General features: G+C 39.2%; 1 protein-coding gene across 1 annotated transcript; it reads right to left on the reverse strand.

Annotated features, from left to right (window-relative positions):
- Positions 1-15,004: 15,004 nt before the first annotated feature.
- Positions 15,005-17,162, reverse strand: nkx3-1 (NK3 homeobox 1). Its single transcript, XM_088908258.1, has 2 exons — positions 16,827-17,162; positions 15,005-16,179 (listed from the first exon to the last, which is right to left on the reverse strand). The coding sequence occupies exons 1-2, from the start codon at positions 17,116-17,118 to the stop codon at positions 15,746-15,748; spliced, it is 726 nt and encodes a 241-aa protein (XP_088764384.1). The 5' UTR covers positions 17,119-17,162; the 3' UTR covers positions 15,005-15,745.
- Positions 17,163-18,477: the final 1,315 nt, after the last annotated feature.

Here is an 18,477-nt window from a genome sequence, read left to right on the forward strand (position 1 = left end):
TGCCCAGAGAGGACAGGCTGTGCTCCCACTGCCAGCGGGGAGAAACAGAGACAGAGATGCACTGTGCCCCAGAAATACTCTGGAATTAGACATTCTTCCCTAAAATAACAAATCTAATCCCAGACTTCCCACACCTGCCAGAAGGACTAGCTACCAAACCTACTGGGACAAGACGAAGGTATTGTAACGCTTACGGCCGACAGGTACTGTGTAAGAGCCGGCATACCAGAGCAGGTGACGTCACCGCCCTTCCCTGTGATAGCAGGACTACAGCTACTGGGCTGCGGAGAGATCTCTCTTTAGCTCACCGGGCTGGGTCCCTGTTGAGTGACGCGGGAGTCCCGGGTTCGAGCCCCCGACGGCGCAGGGCCGACCTAATGCGGCAAGGGCGCCCACCTGAACCCCGTTGCGTTACAGTATCTTCCTCTGAGCTGGCAGCCCAGTAAGTGATCTGCTGTTCACGCCTGAGGGACAGCGACTGATCCCCTCAAATAATGTTTCATGTGGTGTCTGTAGAAGTTTACCTACTGTATATGTTCTTGCTCTAAATGTCTGTGAATATCTTGTTACGTGTTACCACTTTGACAACACTGTACTTCATCTGTCATGCCAAAACATCTATATGCATACCGGATAATGAATTCAGTAAGTGACTCTACAGCGGCAGCTTGTAAATGTGCAGTTATCTCTGTTGCCTGAAATGAAGAAAATCTTAGCACAACTGCTTATGGCGGTGCAGTCTTTACTTCCTTGGCACGTGTCTTTGCACATGGGCTAGTTTGTTATGTGTTTATGCTTCTGTTTTTTTAAAAAAATGCAGTGGCTGTTTATCAGGAACAGAGGAAGAAAGCTCCTTTGCAAACTGTCTCTAGTTATCATGATCCTTTTGTAATCAGCTTATCTATAATAAACTTTGTACCAATTTCTATGGCTTTTTTCAAGATAAGACCATCATTAGAGAGCTTTTGACAGAATTTCACAGTACAGAGCCTGTGTGCTTAGCTGAGCCAAAACACTCTGCTCTGGAAATGGTGCACTGGCTGTAATGGATATCTAGCATCAGTCGGATGCAAAACTATATCAGCTGATAGGAAAAGAATAGAGCTCTGCTGGCCCTGCAACATCAGGGATTGTCTTTCATTGGCTGACCTGGGAGTTTATGAATCTTCCCTTCTTCTGTGCAGAGCGGGCTGTTTAAAATAGCCTTATCAGTAATGATGAACTTTGTCAGCCAGTCACGGCATATTGGAACGGTAACAAAGGCGCCCTTTGAGGATAAGCTCATTTTTTATTTTATTTTAAAATATGTTTGTTTGTTTTTTCATGGCAGGATTTTATGACAGCACTGTCTGGAGAATCTTAGGGGGTAAACAGATACGGAGGTGGTTTTGAGAGACAAAGTAGAGGCTTGTCCAGATGCAACTTTTTTGTGCAGATTATTATGTATGAATACGGGTATTGACAGTATACAGGACTGATACTAAATAAATTTGGTTAAACTATATAATAACCACATTCAGGGCCAATTGCATCAAGCACAGGACAGCAGAGTAGTGCAGTGGTTAGCATCACTGCCTTGCAGCACCAGGGCCCTGGGTTCAGTTCCTGGGGCGCTATTTATGTGGAGTTTGTATGTTCTCCCTGTGTTCACATGGGTTTCCTCCTGGTGCTCTGGTTTCCTCCTGTAGTCCAAAGACATACTGTATTGGTAGGTTAATTGGCTTCTGTAAAGTTGGCCTTGGTGTAAGTGTGTGCATGTCTGTTGTTGGTGTATCCTGTGCCTGTTGCTTGCTGAGTTAGACGCTAGCTCTCTTGTACTGGATAAGGAAGGTTAGAAAATATATGGATGGATGCATCAGCCACATAAAAATACTGAATATAGCAAAGTCAAGAGCTCTAGGGCATGTCTTCTAGTAGTCGTTTTCAGACCTTGTGTGTTTGTTTAGATTTATCACTAAACATACTTTTTAACAGCAAGCTGTGCCTGAGGCCCTGGTAAGCCCCAAGAACTGATTCTTCCCTTTTTATTTGAAAAACCATTTGTCACCTCTGCTAACTGCCACAGCAGTTGGGGTCAACTATTTACCTCTAAAGGCAGCGTTGTCTCATGTCAATCACTATGGACATTCTCAGAGCGGAGAGCAGACTGGAATTCCCATAGGTTTCTCACGGAAACATGTTTTAGAACAAAACACGAGAGGCATATTTATAGGTGTTTTGCTGGTCTGCCAACTGTTTAATTACTGTTTCATTTTGGACTCCATGCTTGCTGATGTAGCTGCACTTAACTGAATGTCAGGTTTACCTCAATGTTTTTCTTGGACTCCCTGAGTGTGTGAAATGAGTGGTAATTGATAGGGATTAGCAGAGGTGTGAGCTCGAATTGGAGATGTCCCAGCTGGCTCCAAACCCCCTCCTTGCTGCTCTGCAACTGCACTATTGGACACTGTTAAAGTCACATTTTTGCTGTTTATAGAGTCCTGCACCTGCAGGAAAATCATATGTGGTAGAAATTATGATTTATTAACTTATAGCTTATTTATTTTAACATTGAGTGTTTCCTCAAAATTGCTAAATGACTAGTAGCATGTGATTTGACATTACTTGGAAGGCTGTTAGAGGTCGTGATCTGCCCTCCAGGTTTCTTCCCAGCTGGAAGAACATAATGGACTAAGGTGCTATAGAAATTATCTTATGATTTCATCTGTTTTGTCAAGATGAACAACACCAAAGTCTGATGCACTCCTACATGTAAGACGTCTCATGTACTGTATATTGCAATTTGGCTAGGTTTCCCATTCATCTTTCTGCCTTATATCTTTCTTCCTAAGATGTTTCAGAATAAAGCTACTTCTATTATCACGTTAAAAATTAGCTGGTAGGGTGGTTTAAAAGCTCTTTGCAATTGACAATCAATGTACCGTGTCCCCTGTAGGTTCTAACAGTGCACACACCCCAGTGGCAGTACTGTTAATAATCCTCAGCAAAGCCTGTCCGCCCACAATTTATCTGATGGTCGCATTCTTTTGCCTTGTTGTCTGGGACACATGTAGCGATAGTGTAAAAGTCACAGATCAGCCATAACCATTCCTTATCTCTGCCCTCTTTAGATCTAATTGTGCTTTTGTATGTGCTATGACGTATCCCAGTGGTAAATAGAAAATGATGCATGGAAATTTACAAAAGTTCTATAAATGGAAGGCGGAGTATGAGTGCATTACGTCTATAGATTCTTAAACAGCCTTCTGCTGAAATCTACAGGGCCAGGTTGACCCTGAATGAGCAGAATTAGTGAGTCTCTTTTTCCACTCCTATTTAAGCTGCATGTGGATGTTTGTTTTCGTTCATGGGAAGAGTCTTTACCTTGCATTGTCTTCCTCCTGTATTCTGATCCCTCAGTGGATGGTACTGCTGCCAGTAAAAGCTACCTCAGAGATATTGGTGCAGTTCAGCCTCTGTCTCTGCTTCTAGCTGTGTCACCTCTGACAGCTCACACCTCACTCCTGGGCCTCCATCAATAAGAACCCGTTGAAGAACTCCAGAGTGAACGATCTGTAGCTCTGACCATTCTATTAAGAAATTAAGAATTTTAATTCTATAATGTGCATTTTAAACACTGTAAGGACCAACTTCAAGCACCATATAATGTTGAACAGTATGTGAGGGTTACAGAAAATGCTGATTATTGTATTTTTTAACCTTTTTAAAACTTAACTTTGACCTGTTGCTTTTCAGCCAATGCATCCCTTCTCAAAACTACTTTTAATATAATAAGTTTGTAAAACCTGGTTGAAGCTGAAGAATTTCGAAAATGATCATCTAGGTTTTCATTCTTGGTAATTGTTGTATTAAATAAGATTACATCTACCAAGTAATGTGAGCACACCAAGGTTAAAAGTACATTTGTGTTATTCCTGACTTTCTGCCCTTGACAGCAATCGATTTCTTTAGGACGAACCATGTCTGTAAAGCACATAGTTTTCTCATTTACCACTCTCTTCCTGAAACTGCTGCTGTCAGGTGGGATCCCAATAAGTACAGTTACAGCAGATATCATAATGATTTTTAATGGGGCTAAAGATCTGCTCTTTAATGTGCGTTGTTAAAAGGTTACAGCATGGCTGAAATGATCTGCATTTAATTTTGAAACTTTCAGGGTGTCAAAAACACCTACACTTTTAAAACTGCTCACCCTGAAGCATTGAAAGAGTACATGTACACACAAGAGCTTAGGGAACACATTCTCATGGGCATCAGTAATATTCACCACAGGGTGTTACAGTGATAATCACATTGGTCATTTGCTGTCCAAGGAATGCACAGTAGATTGTCAGGTGGAAAGTAGTGATGTTAGTGTGTTCTGGTATGAGTTAACATTATCCATAGAAATGTTTTTCGCATGGCTCCATTTGTTTATCTACAACATTTCAATGCACTGTGGAGCAAAAATGGCAAGCACACCAATAGACAGTTTTAGAGGCCCACATTTTAATAAATATTAACTTCAATACGCCTGTTAGGAGCTATTTAACGATCCCTGCCAACATCAATCCCTGCCATTTGTTTTCAGGGGTGCAAGGGTGGGCTGAGACAAGACACAAACATTTTTTTTCAATTGTCTGTTGAATGCCTATATTATCCCAAACTTTGTGTCTTCCAGTATCAATTGCTGTGGTGATGTTGTGCAGTAGCTTAACTGTTTACTGTTATCTCATCGTTCTGTTGAAATGGTTAGAAGGGAACTGTTTTACTGCCTGTGTTAAGGAGTTGAAATCTGAACTTCTTGTCAAGCAAAGAGACAAGTTGCCTGTGCACGCATCTACTGTATTAAACAGAGACTGTCAGAAGACGGCCTCTTATCTGAGCTCTCTCGTAGGCTGAGAATTCCTGTTGATCCCTATCATGACTTGCATAGCAGATTGCATGTTGAAATCATCAGTTAAGCACTAAGCTGTCTCTCTGAAAATGCAGTTGTGTAGTGGTGTGGGCAGTGCTTTATTTTGTGTTGTGGTATTTTTCACTTAGTTCTGGAATACAAAGAATAACATAATGCAGGGACCGTTGTGTACAGTGCTTGCCCACAGTGCTTTAAAATCAGCAGGAAGGCCTTAGAAAACAACTACAAAAGTAGAAAAACATTAAGCACAAGGAGGAGCATGCACAAACATTTGTGTCTGAAAGTTTGTACATCATGCTGAGTATTGGAGAATATACAGTATAAATTTATGTTCATATGGCTGTGTTTTGTAACTAATTTTACTAAGTTTGTCAATAAATTGAAATGCTTTCAAAGACAGAATGCATGTGGTCCTACAATTAAAATAACATCTGTAACAGTGTTTCTTCTGGCTGTAGACTTCACTCACTACGTCTACATTGTGAGGACATTTAAAGCTGCTAACTTCTTTTTCATCTCATGTATGTTTCTTAATTGTTAATGGATTCATGTAGTGTCAAATGTATTACAGTATGTATTGCATTTTGTCTTTTGCCTGCCTGCAAAGCAAATCTCTCATTTGGAATAAAGAGGTAGTAAGTATTATTTTTTAACAAAATATGCTCACTCTGAAATTTTGAAAACAGCATATGTTCTAGATAATAGTTTGTTAACAGTGCATATCTGAAGCAAATACAGTGCAGCAAAAAAGCGTAAAGACGTTTTGTGTGTGGAATGTTGACTGATGCAGAAAGGCCAACAGTCAAACCTGTGCAGAAATCACAATAGGCATTAACTGACGCTAGCCGCACCTTCCTGCTAAAAATACATTTGAGTGACAAACAAGGAAACAGATCGTTGTTTTGACTTTTGCAATAATCTAGAGGTGTACTTAAGTGAATAGTTGCGATTGGTAAGCACACATCATTGCTTTCAAATTGCAGCCCTGATGAGGTTTGTGTTTGGTTCAGTGCAAGTCAATGTGAAGCATGTAGGAGGCCCACGTGATATAGAACTGCCATGAGCCAGTGTTTTGCCCTTCAGAAAAAAATCATGCTTAATAGTTCTGTGGAACACGCCCAGAAAACGTGGAAGCTTGGTTTTCCTGAGGACAGAAGCTGTCAGTCGAAAAAGGAGGGTCTGATATTAGCAGAATTGTGCTCCTGTTCACATTGGAACTAAATACTATAAACTGTGCCAGTTTAAGATTTACAGCTCTGGACCTCCATGATCTAATCAGAATCCTTTGAGAATATGGCCACTCTTCTTTCTCTACTGATTCAGACACTAGGATCAATTCCTGTTAAATTGCTTGAATATCAGTCAGCAGTGATATGCAAGATGAAATAACTCCAGGTGATCACATGGTTAAATCCACAACACAGGCAATCCAGACCCTCTCATCCTTTTGGGATATAAAGAGTAGGACATGGCTACAGATCTTCAAGTTTTCCTAGATTCTGTTTTCAGCTGCTGAATCTGTCTGGCAGTATATGAAATTACTTTGCACATTTACAGGTTAATGAGTCCATGAGTGAAGCAATTATGACAATGTCATCAACATTATGACAATCAATAATCAACTTCAAATAGATTATTATTGTACATTGTTGTACATTTACAAGACTCAATGATGTACGATTGCTGGTTGTTTTACTTGCCATTTGCCATTACACTCTGGTCTTTCGATCCTGCGTGCGTAATCACTCACCCTTTGAACGTTTGAATAATGTTCAGGTGAGCCTCTGTATTGGAAAGTGAGTACAGTAATATTATTTACGTCCTAGCAATCAATCAGTTAATCAATCAACCAGTTAAGCAATCTCTGTGATTTTCAGTGAATCCTCTATTCAAGCAGATTCTGCTTTGACAGAAAGCCATTTACCGACCACTTCCTTCAAAAGCAGCAGGTCAAGTCAACCTTTTTTTTCTGCAAACTGCTTTCTTTATCTTGAGGGACAGAGTAGCCAAGCCCTGTTTTGTCTTTGAAATGGATAGTGTGTAAATCTGAACAAAAAAAAGCTCCATAAAAAGAAGCAGCTAAATCCTTTTTCTTATCACCCACTATCTTCAGAAGTAGGGCCCTTTGTTCAGAGTACTGAGCTTAAGCCACTTAGCTGACAAATTGCTCTTTTGCCAATCAATGATAACCCGTGTTTGCCTTCTTGCCAGACCTTGCTTTTCACTGGTCACTTGTGTTACAATGTCATCATCTCTCAAAGTGTGGAGGCAGGAGAAATTAACAATGGGATCCATCCCAACTCAGTAGTGATTGTACACTGGTTCATTTGACTGTGTTTTAAACTTTAAATAAGACCTTCACTCCATCCATCTCATCTCCCAGTTGCAAATTATGAACTCATTTCTTATACTGTAGATGGATTGCAGAGGGATAAACGGAAAAGGCCTCTAACACACAGAAATCATCCATCAAGTCCTGCGATTGTTGTCCACAGTTGTTGAAGGTTTTAACTTAATCAGAGCCTGATTAAGTTAAGGTGTTCAATGCATTTCCAGTCTATTGTTGTCTTTTCCTAGTTCTGCCTTAGCTTTGTGTCAGAACATTGGCCAGTTAAGCCTGTGGCTTTTACCAGACAATCTGACACATTTTCAGCTTGCTTGGCCCTTCACTGAAAGCGCTTGTGCTTTTTTTTTTCTTTGGTTTTTATTTAAACAGGTTGCAAGAAGTGGGAAATATCAGTGCAAAATAAGAGCCTGACCCCTCCTCCAACCAGTACAATGGTTTTGAGGTCTATGAAAAGTCACAGCCCATCGGCTTTCCTTCGCTCTCTGCCTGCCTTTCCTGAAGGCCCATGCTCCATTAGGAGAGAGAGCAGAGGGAGAGAGAGGTTTCACTGCCAGTGATGCTGAACTCCTTATCTGCAAGTTTAAGTGGTTAAAACGTCTGTTTCAAAACAGTTCTGATTCAGCTGTGGGAAGTGGTACTGACATGCTTCCCTTAAAACGTCAATGAGTTTGAATAGCTTTTGGGTTCTTTTGGTGAGACCAGTGCAGTTATCCATGAATGCTAGGGCTTTTGGTTCTCAGTTGTTCTCTGCCTTTCCATTCTTCTTTAAGAATTCAGATTGTATCGGCTGGAGAGCTTAGAGCTTCTCAATTACAAGTGAGAAATGCGTGGAAAGTGTTTAGGGAAAAAAAAAAACAGTTATTTTGCATTGTAGCAGCTCTGATCAACCAAGCCAGCGTCATGCTCATGAATGCAAAAAGAAAGAATCTAAAAAACTTGTGTTGAACACAAACGCAAGATGTGAATATCTTAGATAGATTTTCCCCCTGAAAATTACTGTGGCATAATCAATCCTTGCGAGCCAACAAGTGGTCTCGTAACCTGGACTAATCTTTCATGTGGCCTGAATGGATTTTCATGTGGAACCTGAGATGAGTGAAAGAAAGGAATGAGAGACTTCTCAGGGCAGTCAGATTTCAGGATGGCTGCAGCACAGTCTCTAAACTGATTGGTAGCGCTTTGAGTGATATACTGTATTAAGTCCTTCTGATGTACAAGTGGTAATGCCCTAGATAGAAAATCTGTTTCTCCTCATTGGTGGGAAGACACTTGAATGGATTGATGTAAGACTGACCGCTAAGAAAGCTTACAACGGTACATCTGTATGGTGACATCACATGGTTATCAAGACTTTTTTGTCTACACTTAACTGTAACTGTACTTTCTGGTTGCTTTCACAGATTCAATACTGAGAATAAATAGTAAAGCGTATTATAGCTCTATCATGAAAAAAGAGTGACATCGCCATACAGTTCTACAGTTGTTAAAACCTTCATAAGAAAATAGCTATCTCCTGTAAGTTAATGTAAGTGTTGCCAACTGTTGTTCACAACCTCCAACTTAAAGGAAGTTTAAAGGGAGAAAAAGAGTTCATTTTAGCTATTCAAAAAATAACCTCTTGTCCATTGATGAACTTAGAAGTTGAAGCACTGAAGAAGATATGTTTGTTCTCCCCAGTGGATCATACGACTGAGACACTGTTCCTATAGATGGGATTTCAGTGTAAAGTTCCGCTCTACGATATCATATTTCACATTGTTTTCCTTCTCTTAGAAAAACTAAAACCAGGATTCAGTGTTGCATTTATGTTTTACTATCTTTTACTGAAACTAAAAAAATTGGTGTTTTCACAGTTATTTCAGATAAATTTCAAGTACTTTTAGAAACTATTCTGCAATCCTTTGCACATGTACTTAGACCCTTCCTATGGTGTTCCATTTTGTGAAATCGCGAAATGATGCATACGCTTTTTAAATTTAAAATTTTATTGTTCAATGTGGCATCAAAGGATAAATTAATTAAACGTCAATAAAAAAACAGACATATGTCGATTGCAAAAGTATCTGGACATGTATACTCAATATTTGGGGAAGCAACTTCGACAGCAATTCTAGCCACTAGTGTTTTTGTGTCTCTACCAGGTTTATACACTCTCTGGAACCAGCTTTGGACCATTATTCTTGGCAAATTTGCACAAGATTGCTCAATTTATTTGGCAACTGTAAAACTTTCCATTCAGACCAGAAAGTTCCAATTTTTTCTTGTCTGACCACAGAACCTTTTGCCACATGTTTGCGGTATCACTCAGGTGCTTTGTTGCAATTCCATGCAGGATCTGAGAGGGTGTTTCTTCTGTTCCACACTGTGTCTGTTCCTTTGTGAGGTGTCCGGGGTGTCGTAGACGCACGGACATCTTCTGCCCTCTCAGCCACTAAACTCTGTAAATCTTTGAAAGTCACCATTTGGCAGTTTGGAAGGACAGACTGATCAGGGCTGTGCCTGGGTGTCCTCCACTTCTTAATGATTACATTCACCATGCTTAACAAAATATCAAGGCACCTTGAAGTGCTTTATTCTCTTTTTCTGAACTGTGCCTTTATATAATGCTACCACCATTGCATTGTTTTGAAATATGTGGCTTAGATTGTGTGTATGACAAATATTAATTCCATTCAATATTAAAGTGTCATGACTGTGAGCTTTAAAGCAAAACAAAATGTGACAACTGTGCAGTGGTCTGAATACCTTTGCAAGGTACTGTGTGGAGGTTTAATTACATTTCACTTTGAGAACAGTGTTACTGTCATCTGCACCCTTTGCAGTTTGGACCAGGTGTAATTGTGAGTGGCTTTTGATAAAAATATCGACACTGATGGGAATGTACGAGTGTTGAACTGTATGTTGTTCTCTTTAAAATTAATTCTATAACAATTCTATAACAAGGAAGCATGATGGTCTACATGTTTTATATGACAAAACTGAAATTTATACAAATACTGGAGCTGCAATAAAGAATGGGACATAGGGAAATGTCCAGAAACATGTAAGAAAAAAATTATGAAAGATTTCCATATGAAAGATGTACAGCGATCATACAGTGATTTCAATTAACATCATACAATATAATGGAAAGATGCACAATCTATACAAGAAACAATTAAGTTTCATGACAATTGTTGAAAGGGAGATGTGTGGTTTCTTTAAAGCATTTTAAAGAAGCGGAGTGGTGGTTCTGTGGCTCAGGATCTGTCCCTGTGGCTGGAAGGTTGCCGCTTCAAATCCCACAGCTGGCAGAGGAATCCTACTCTGTTGGGCCCCTGAGCAAGGCCCTTAACCCCAACTACTCCAGTGGTGCTGTACAATAGCTGACCCTGCGCTCTGACCCCAGGCTTCTCTGTCTATGTGTCTCATCAAGCTCGGGTATGCGAAAAGATGAATTCCTAATGCAAGAAATTGTATAGGGCTAATAAAGTGATGTTATGTTATTTCCTGAATTATCCAAAAGCTGTCAATAATACTTTGCATCTCTGTGCTTTGAAACACAGCAGGATGGCCTATCCCTATTAAAAAGGGATCCTTAGGTCAAGCACTGCTTCAGGACTGGCTGAAACAAGTCAGATAGCTCTCCTGGTCGCATGTCTGTACATCTGAGATGGGAGGCAGACATGATAATCCGTTACCTCTGTTTAGAAACCGACCAAGTCCTAATTAGGTGTGCAATGTTCAGTGACCTCAGCTACTGAATGAAACAAATTCCACAGCTGTTAAAATGTGGAAAGGTAGCATTCCACTATCCAGTCTTCATTCATCACCGGAGTGTATAAAACAAAGCCATTATCTTGCTAGGGATTAGTACTAAGTGGCACGCAGTGTGTTGAAGATGCTGCCCTGATTCTGTGGTTATGTGACCTGCCTTCCAAACTCAGTGCCTGGTGTTATAAGCCGTGTCAGTAACCCCTACATCTTTTATATCTAAATTGACTGCTGAACTACACTGTTTCAAAGTAGGTGTGCTTGTGGCTAAAAACATTTGTTACTTGTATTGTTACATCTCAAAGAATAAATTGCATTTCATAGTACACATGTTAGAACCACAATGGCGGGTTAGATATTTTGTTAACTGTTTTCTTAACTGCTAGTAGATGGTTGTTCTGAAGACCACAGCAAACTAATTCTTGAAGAGGGCTGGTGAATCATCAATGGCTTGCTCTTACTCTTGCTTTTTTAATAAGATCATGGGCCCCTCTCTCAGTCTTCTAAATTGATTCCAATGTGTGTGTTTTAGATTTTGTATCTAAGGTTCTCGTTTTCCGTGTTTTTGATTGGTTTCTTGCTTCTTTTAAACGGTTTTTAAGATACATGAGTCCTTTTGATCCATTTAAAAAAAAGTGACTGTCCTGTTATGACAGTTGAAATTAGAAGTTGGGTTTCTAATTTAACTTTAATCTGATGCAGCCCAAACCAATTTATATGAAAAATGTCATTAATGGAATAGCTCATTAACATCTTTTGTTCCATTGAAAGCCATTCATGAAACAGCTTATGAAGTCCAACTACAAATGGATTTGATTGTGGCTTCAATAGCTGTTGTAGAAGCTTAGCACTCATTAAAAGACATAAAGGTAAATTGTAAGTATATGAAAATATTTTAAGAGTCAACATTAGAGTTTCACTTTGTATAACTGCCATAAATGTAGGGCAGGGAATGTTTAATACAAGCATCTACTCGAAATACAATTTGTCAACCTGATAATCTGGAATGGTGAAAGACACTGAATTGGCCATGTCAAATTGATTAATGAGAATTGACAGCTACCCTTGCTTCACTTCACTGCATGTTTAGTTTAAGATGATATACAGAGCAAATTCTGGACACACATGGAGAAGCTACTATAAAAGAGGTGATGAAAGCTGGGGATTTATTTTAGGTTGAGAATCACTGTGAAGTAATTATAAAGAGTTGCTTTGCCATCAATTTCATGCTAAAGTACATCATATTGACTTTTCCTCCCACATGATGAATTGAAAACAGCACAATATCCCCTCTTATAGAATTAATCTAAAATATGAATAGCAAACATCAACAAACCCTGAAAATGAGTAATGCTCAGATCTGTGATGGTCAGAGATAATTAAATACAACCTTCGTGACTGTATGTATATTTAATAATTAGTTTTGAAATATGTACTTGCTTTTCCTCACAAAATATGAAACTGTATGAATAGTTCAACAAATTAATGGAAGAAGGTACTGTATTTGACCTCATCATAGGAATGTGGCTCATGGCCTCATGGCACACTTGAAAATGTCTTACTTCACACTCAAAGGAGAAAAGTTCTTGTTTGTCTTTTAGGCCAAAGGACAGCTCTTCATATGAAGTTACTCCCCCTTAAAGCATCAGATTTCGGCAAATCTGGTCATCCTGGCAAATCTGATCAGCTCCCATCAGGTGCTTAGTGAAGAAAGGTGGGGGACCTACTCAGAAGTATCAATGAACACTGCTTGTGTATGAAGCCCCTAAACACACAATGAAGGCATCAGTCAGTTTGGTCCAAGCATGGACGTGAGTTTCTTGAAGATGATCCAAGACTCAGACACCCTGCTGATGTTACCACAGGTGACAGGATTGCCCAGGCTAAGACAGATAATTGCACTAGAGATGGATGAGACAAAAGCATTATGATAGCATCTTACCTAGAAATGTTTTGAGGATCATCTACAAGCTCTTTTAAAATTGTTGACACAGAATCTCTGTGGTCCCTATTGTCACGAATGGAAGCAATGAAACCATGATCTTCTGGAAATCTTCAGTGAGGATCCTGCCAGCCTCCAAGTCTGAGGCTTGGATTAATCACTGGGACCATGAGACCAAACATTCAAGCACTAGAAGTGCAAGGGGTCTCCATCACCTGGGAGGATCTTCATTCAACCATTATCAGGCAAGACTGAACTAAACTTCCACAGGGTTTCAAAGGGAGTTCTGGCGACTCACAGACTACTATTACAGGGGAGGATCATATCAACTTAATTAAAGTCCTGATGTGGAAGAGCTCAGGGCTTTTATCCTAAGGCAGTAGAGTTCTGTGTTCACAGGTTTAGATGATTTGATGTCAAGATTAATTACATTAAAAGTGATACCACACCTTGTGGTTAGAACCATTTTAAGTGCCCCTTTGTATTAACGTGTTGAACCAAACTTGTACATTTGTCCATAAATATTCTGTTGCCCATGTGGAGGTTAAAAGAAACAACCAAACATAAAATCAGCCAGTACATAAAAACATAGATATTGATGAATAATCACTTACAAGGGCAAACTTGAATGTTTCTTTTTCTGTAACGTGAGAAGGGTCTGTTTTCAGGCTTTGCATTCCTGGGCTGTGTCCAAGCCTTTCTCTTATCTCGTTTCTTACTGCTCCTGTTGAGTGTGCTCTCCATCACTCATTGTTATAGCATGTGCTTTGAGATTGTTTCCTTGAGCCTCACAGTGCAAGTGGCCTTTGGAAAGCCTCTCAAAGCGCAGTGAAGGGATGTGATGTGGGGAAGTGTTTCTGTGTTGCACCGATCAGGGTTTGTGTCACTAAAATGATGCTCTACTACAGACAGTAGTATGAAAATGGTCATTTTCTATTAAATTCATGGTGGTGGTAACTGAAGCAGGGAGTTAAAAAGAAACAGAATTTTTGTTGATGCTCTTCACGGACTTTGGGAGAACTTTGTATACCCCTGTGCTCTTCAGGTGCCTCTTTAATAACCTTTTTAATCACAATACGAATTAATAAAAGGTGTCATAGTTTATGGGGGTAACAATAGTGCTAAGCTAGCTTGCTTCTACCAACACCCTACTTTTATTGAGGTAGTTTTGTGCCTCAGCAGTTACAATGGAAAACAAGAATTCCACTGGATAGCAACAGAAATATACGGTGTGATATTCGATGAACCAGTTCAAACATGCTACTATTATTGTGCACTACTTTCCAAACAACTCAGTTTCCTAGAGATCCCAGAATTGCCCAGAAAAGCACAAAATGAAGAGGCAACACCAGCATTTGAGGAAAGTTTAAAATCTTTATTTATTACATCACTAATGAAATTGGATGCAAAGTACATAAATGTGTTTATCTAAACACCTTGTTCCGACTATAATATTAAGCGAGAAACTAGATAATGTAAAATACGAGTCTTATAAACTTTCCTCTTCATCTTCTTTCTATCTATATGCACAAAATTTAACATACAGTATATACTGAATGAAACTTGAAGTATTAACAGATTTATGCATGAGTCACCTAATAACATCCTGCCCCTGACAGCCTGAACAGGTTGCAATAGTTTCTTCTGGATTGGTCTGTTCTGATATTTTCATGCAATCGGCTAAATGATAATACTATGATGTATGTAGGGGTTTTTGAGATACAAGGCACCACCACCTCACCCAGAGTAAATGATAAGCTTGCAATACAGGTACCTTGATCTCTATCTTAATAACTCAAACTACAGGATTTGAAAAGGCCCCCATGTTTTTACTTGACTCCCTGTCTGTTTCCAGTGTACTGGTGCCAGTTTGTGCGTTTCAGCAGAATTTGAATACAGTTGCGATCATTGTTAGCCCACGAACTGAAGAGCTCGTTTATATTGCCACAATCTCAGATTTAATCCAGCCAGGAGTCTCCATCATGAGAGACACATTGAAATGTGTTGCAGGATTTCTCCACATGAAAAGCCTGACCCACATAAGTCACACAGAAAACAGCTACTGTTGGAAAGATTTTATTTGATTTAAATATAATGTACTGAATAAATAAAAATTGATACAAAATCACACATCGATGTAGAATATTTAGTTACATACTGTCTTCAGAATGAAAGGATTGAAGTCAGAAGATTTAAGATTAATGCAATACGACCTATATGAAATGTCACTATATAATCTATATTGAGCAATATTCTCAACACATATCAGAGTTGTGTGTTTACAGCAGTAAAACATACAAGAATAATATTGCTATACTGCATATATACAGTAGCGTGAAGTTTAATTATGCATTTTTCTAATGATGGTTTTCTTAATAGTGCATTATGTTCGTTGGTGTTGTGTACATACTAGGCCTATGTGAATGTTATTACTCATTTAATTTATTGGTATTAAGCATAAGGGCTAAAGGAAAATGTGTCATTGTAATTTAAATATAACAAAATGCGAACAGAAGTGTGCTTGGATTTCTTAAGAGAATACATGTTAGGAGGAAAGGAGTGTTAAAATTAGTATTTCAGGGCAGAATTTGAATACTTAATTTATATGAGATTTACTTAAACGACTTCATAACCAACCCACCCAAGTCCAAAAAGAGAAAAGCTATAAGCACCGAACCAATAGGTGAAAAAAGGTTTATTATAAAAAAGAAATAATATTTACATGTTTTTATTTTTTACCACATATATAATATAGAAAACAGCATAACTGAAAAAATATAAATTATTGAGGGCCCGTTTCGGGTTTTCACCACACAGCAGAGTTCCATACGTTTAGCCCATAAAGGCAGGGCTGTTGATCGTGGTAAGTCTTGTACATGGTCGCGAACAGTGACGCTCTTATCAAGTCCTCCTCCGTGGCCACGCAAGGCAGTCCAGTGGCTCTTTTAACGGGGTCTTTGCCATATTCGGTAGCCAGCTGTTTCCGTTTGGTTTTGTATCTCCTGTTTTGAAACCAGATTTTGACCTGTGTCTCCGTGAGCCGCAGGCTGTGGGCCAGGTGCGCTCTCTCCGGGGCCGACAGGTACTTCTGGTGGCTGAATTTCTTTTCCAGCTCCAGCACCTGCAAGTGCGTGAACGCCGCCCGGGAGCGCTTCTGCTTAACGCCTGAGCTCCGACTGTCCGCGGACCGGCCGCGGCCACACTCCGGGGAACTGGCACAAGGGGGTCTTTCGTTGCGGTCTGCGGGGACAAAATCATTTGTTCAGCTGTTTTTCGGTTACAACACATCATGCCAACAATGTTTGATTTCCTATAAAAAAGGCAACACAGATTACAGACTTTATTTTTATGAAAGGCTATATCATCCCAAGGCCATTTAAGGTTATAACTTAAGGGTAATGATAATGCATTGTTTTTGTTTTCATTTAGGTTATTACAACATACAGTGAAATTAATGGGATAATGACAGTCCTTAAATTGTTATTTTTTAAAAGTGTCTGTCCGTGATCACGACTGACTAGATTTTTCTATCTATTAACCTATTAACAGATTTAATAGGTTATACAGTAGGTAAATCTATTAACAGATTGTTCCTGTCGTTTACTAGCTACATTGTAAGAGCGCAGATTTCAGGCAGCCCAACGGACCGATATTCTAGTTCATGGATTTAATTTACACCCTGGCTTTCACAACAACTTTTACAACAAAAACTTCAAATTGTGCCTTTAGAAATGTAATGCAAACTGTCTAGAATGGTTCTGCGCAAATCCTTCTCCCATCACCCGAGATTTAAAACATATTTTCCCTTCCTTCCCCACGAAGATGAATTTGTAACCCGGTTAGATCTTCCGTTCGGAAGTTTGCAGAAGACTGTGGAGTTTCCTCACCGTTCTCCACTGCCTTCAAGTCCGTCGCGGTGTTTTCTTCGGGCGAGACAGTCTCAGGAGCATGGCTGAAAGGCTCCTGGATTTCTTCGTTTGTGGAATCTGCACACGCAAAAGCCCTTTCGCCAGTGGCGCACCGTGTATCCTGACCTGCCGAGATGCTGTCGGGGCTTTTCTCGCGTTCCCTCGGTTCTTTGGCACAGGCGTACCTTGGGGTGCTCAAGCGTGACTCTTCCTTAAAGGCCAAAATGTCTTGAATAAGAAACGACGTTAACGGTTTAACAGAAGCAGACATTCTGTTGGTCCCACAGCAATAAACAGATTTTGTTCTATGATCAATAGGATCTTTAAACCGTTCTGAAGCTCTGTCCTTTGCGCCTCCTCGATTTATACAGGACTAATCGCAGACGTTGTCGTTCCTTCTCATTGGAAGGCGACTCATAGGAGAATATCATTGGCTGGGCCGGAGCTAATGACAGAAACAGATCGGCTCAGATCAAACTTTTTTTTTACCTGATAAACCACTACGGTGTTTTTATTTCGGATAGTCTATCCTTGCGCAATGATGACATCTACTTTTCAATTTCTTAAGTTAATTGAGTTTCATACAGTATGTAGAAAATATGCTTTGAACCTTTATTATTATTTATAGACAATTGCTAGGTTTTAAAAAATATTGTCACGGATGTTAGGTCTATATGTAAAATATGCATAGGATATTTATGATTGTAGGCAATCGTTATGTTTTTAAAATGTTTTAACGAATTTTAGTTTTACAGTAAAGAAATACACATAGGACGTTTATTATTGTTTGTAGGCAATCGTTACGTTTTTAAATATTTTAACGGATTTCAGTGTTTTATCGTGATCTTTACGCTTTTTCATTCACCGTATTTAAAAAAAACGAACTGGGCATCCTCGCAGAAATTAAACCATATTAGGCTGCACTTCGCAAATAATAAAGCAAGAAATTTGCATTGATTAATAGTGAATGCCGTAGCAAATGTTAGGATACGTGAAACATGAAATGTTTCAAAATGACACAGCATTTTTTTAAATTATGTAGTGAAACTGTAACATATTGTCTGCTTGCAAAGTATGCACTAGACATGTTGTGCCTCTCAATCAGTCGTTAAACGACTTAACGACTGATAATTCTTGCACCTGTACAGCTTGTTCATGAACAATTAAACGACACGAAGACAATTTCCCCATTTGTAATATTATTATTTCTAAATCAGGTTTCCATTGACGTTGGCAGGTAGTCTTGGGGAAAAAATGTATTGTGAATCCGCCTGTTAATATACGCGTTTAAAATGTTCAGATTTGACAAAAATCACTGTTTACATTAACGGGAATTTCATGCACAGGACGGATTAAATGCAGCGGAAAGGTAAAGCAATACGAAACTTTTGCTTATCAATGGCAATAAGTATTATTTGGAAAAATAATTTTATGTGAGGACTACAGTACAATACTACTGTACATTACTTGAAAAGCATCAATTTGCTTTGGTGGGATACCTGTTTTTTCTTTCACTCTATCTACAGAAATGCAATTGGTATTACCTTTGATGCCTTGTGTTGGAGCATTTTATTCAAAATATTTCTAAACTAAAATTATGGCTTTCTACAGCTTCACTGCATTATGACAA

Source organism: Atractosteus spatula, chromosome 2 (assembly GCF_055471065.1).
Source record: "Atractosteus spatula isolate fAtrSpa1 chromosome 2, fAtrSpa1.hap1, whole genome shotgun sequence".
In the NCBI taxonomy this organism is placed as follows: domain Eukaryota; kingdom Metazoa; phylum Chordata; class Actinopteri; order Semionotiformes; family Lepisosteidae; genus Atractosteus; species Atractosteus spatula.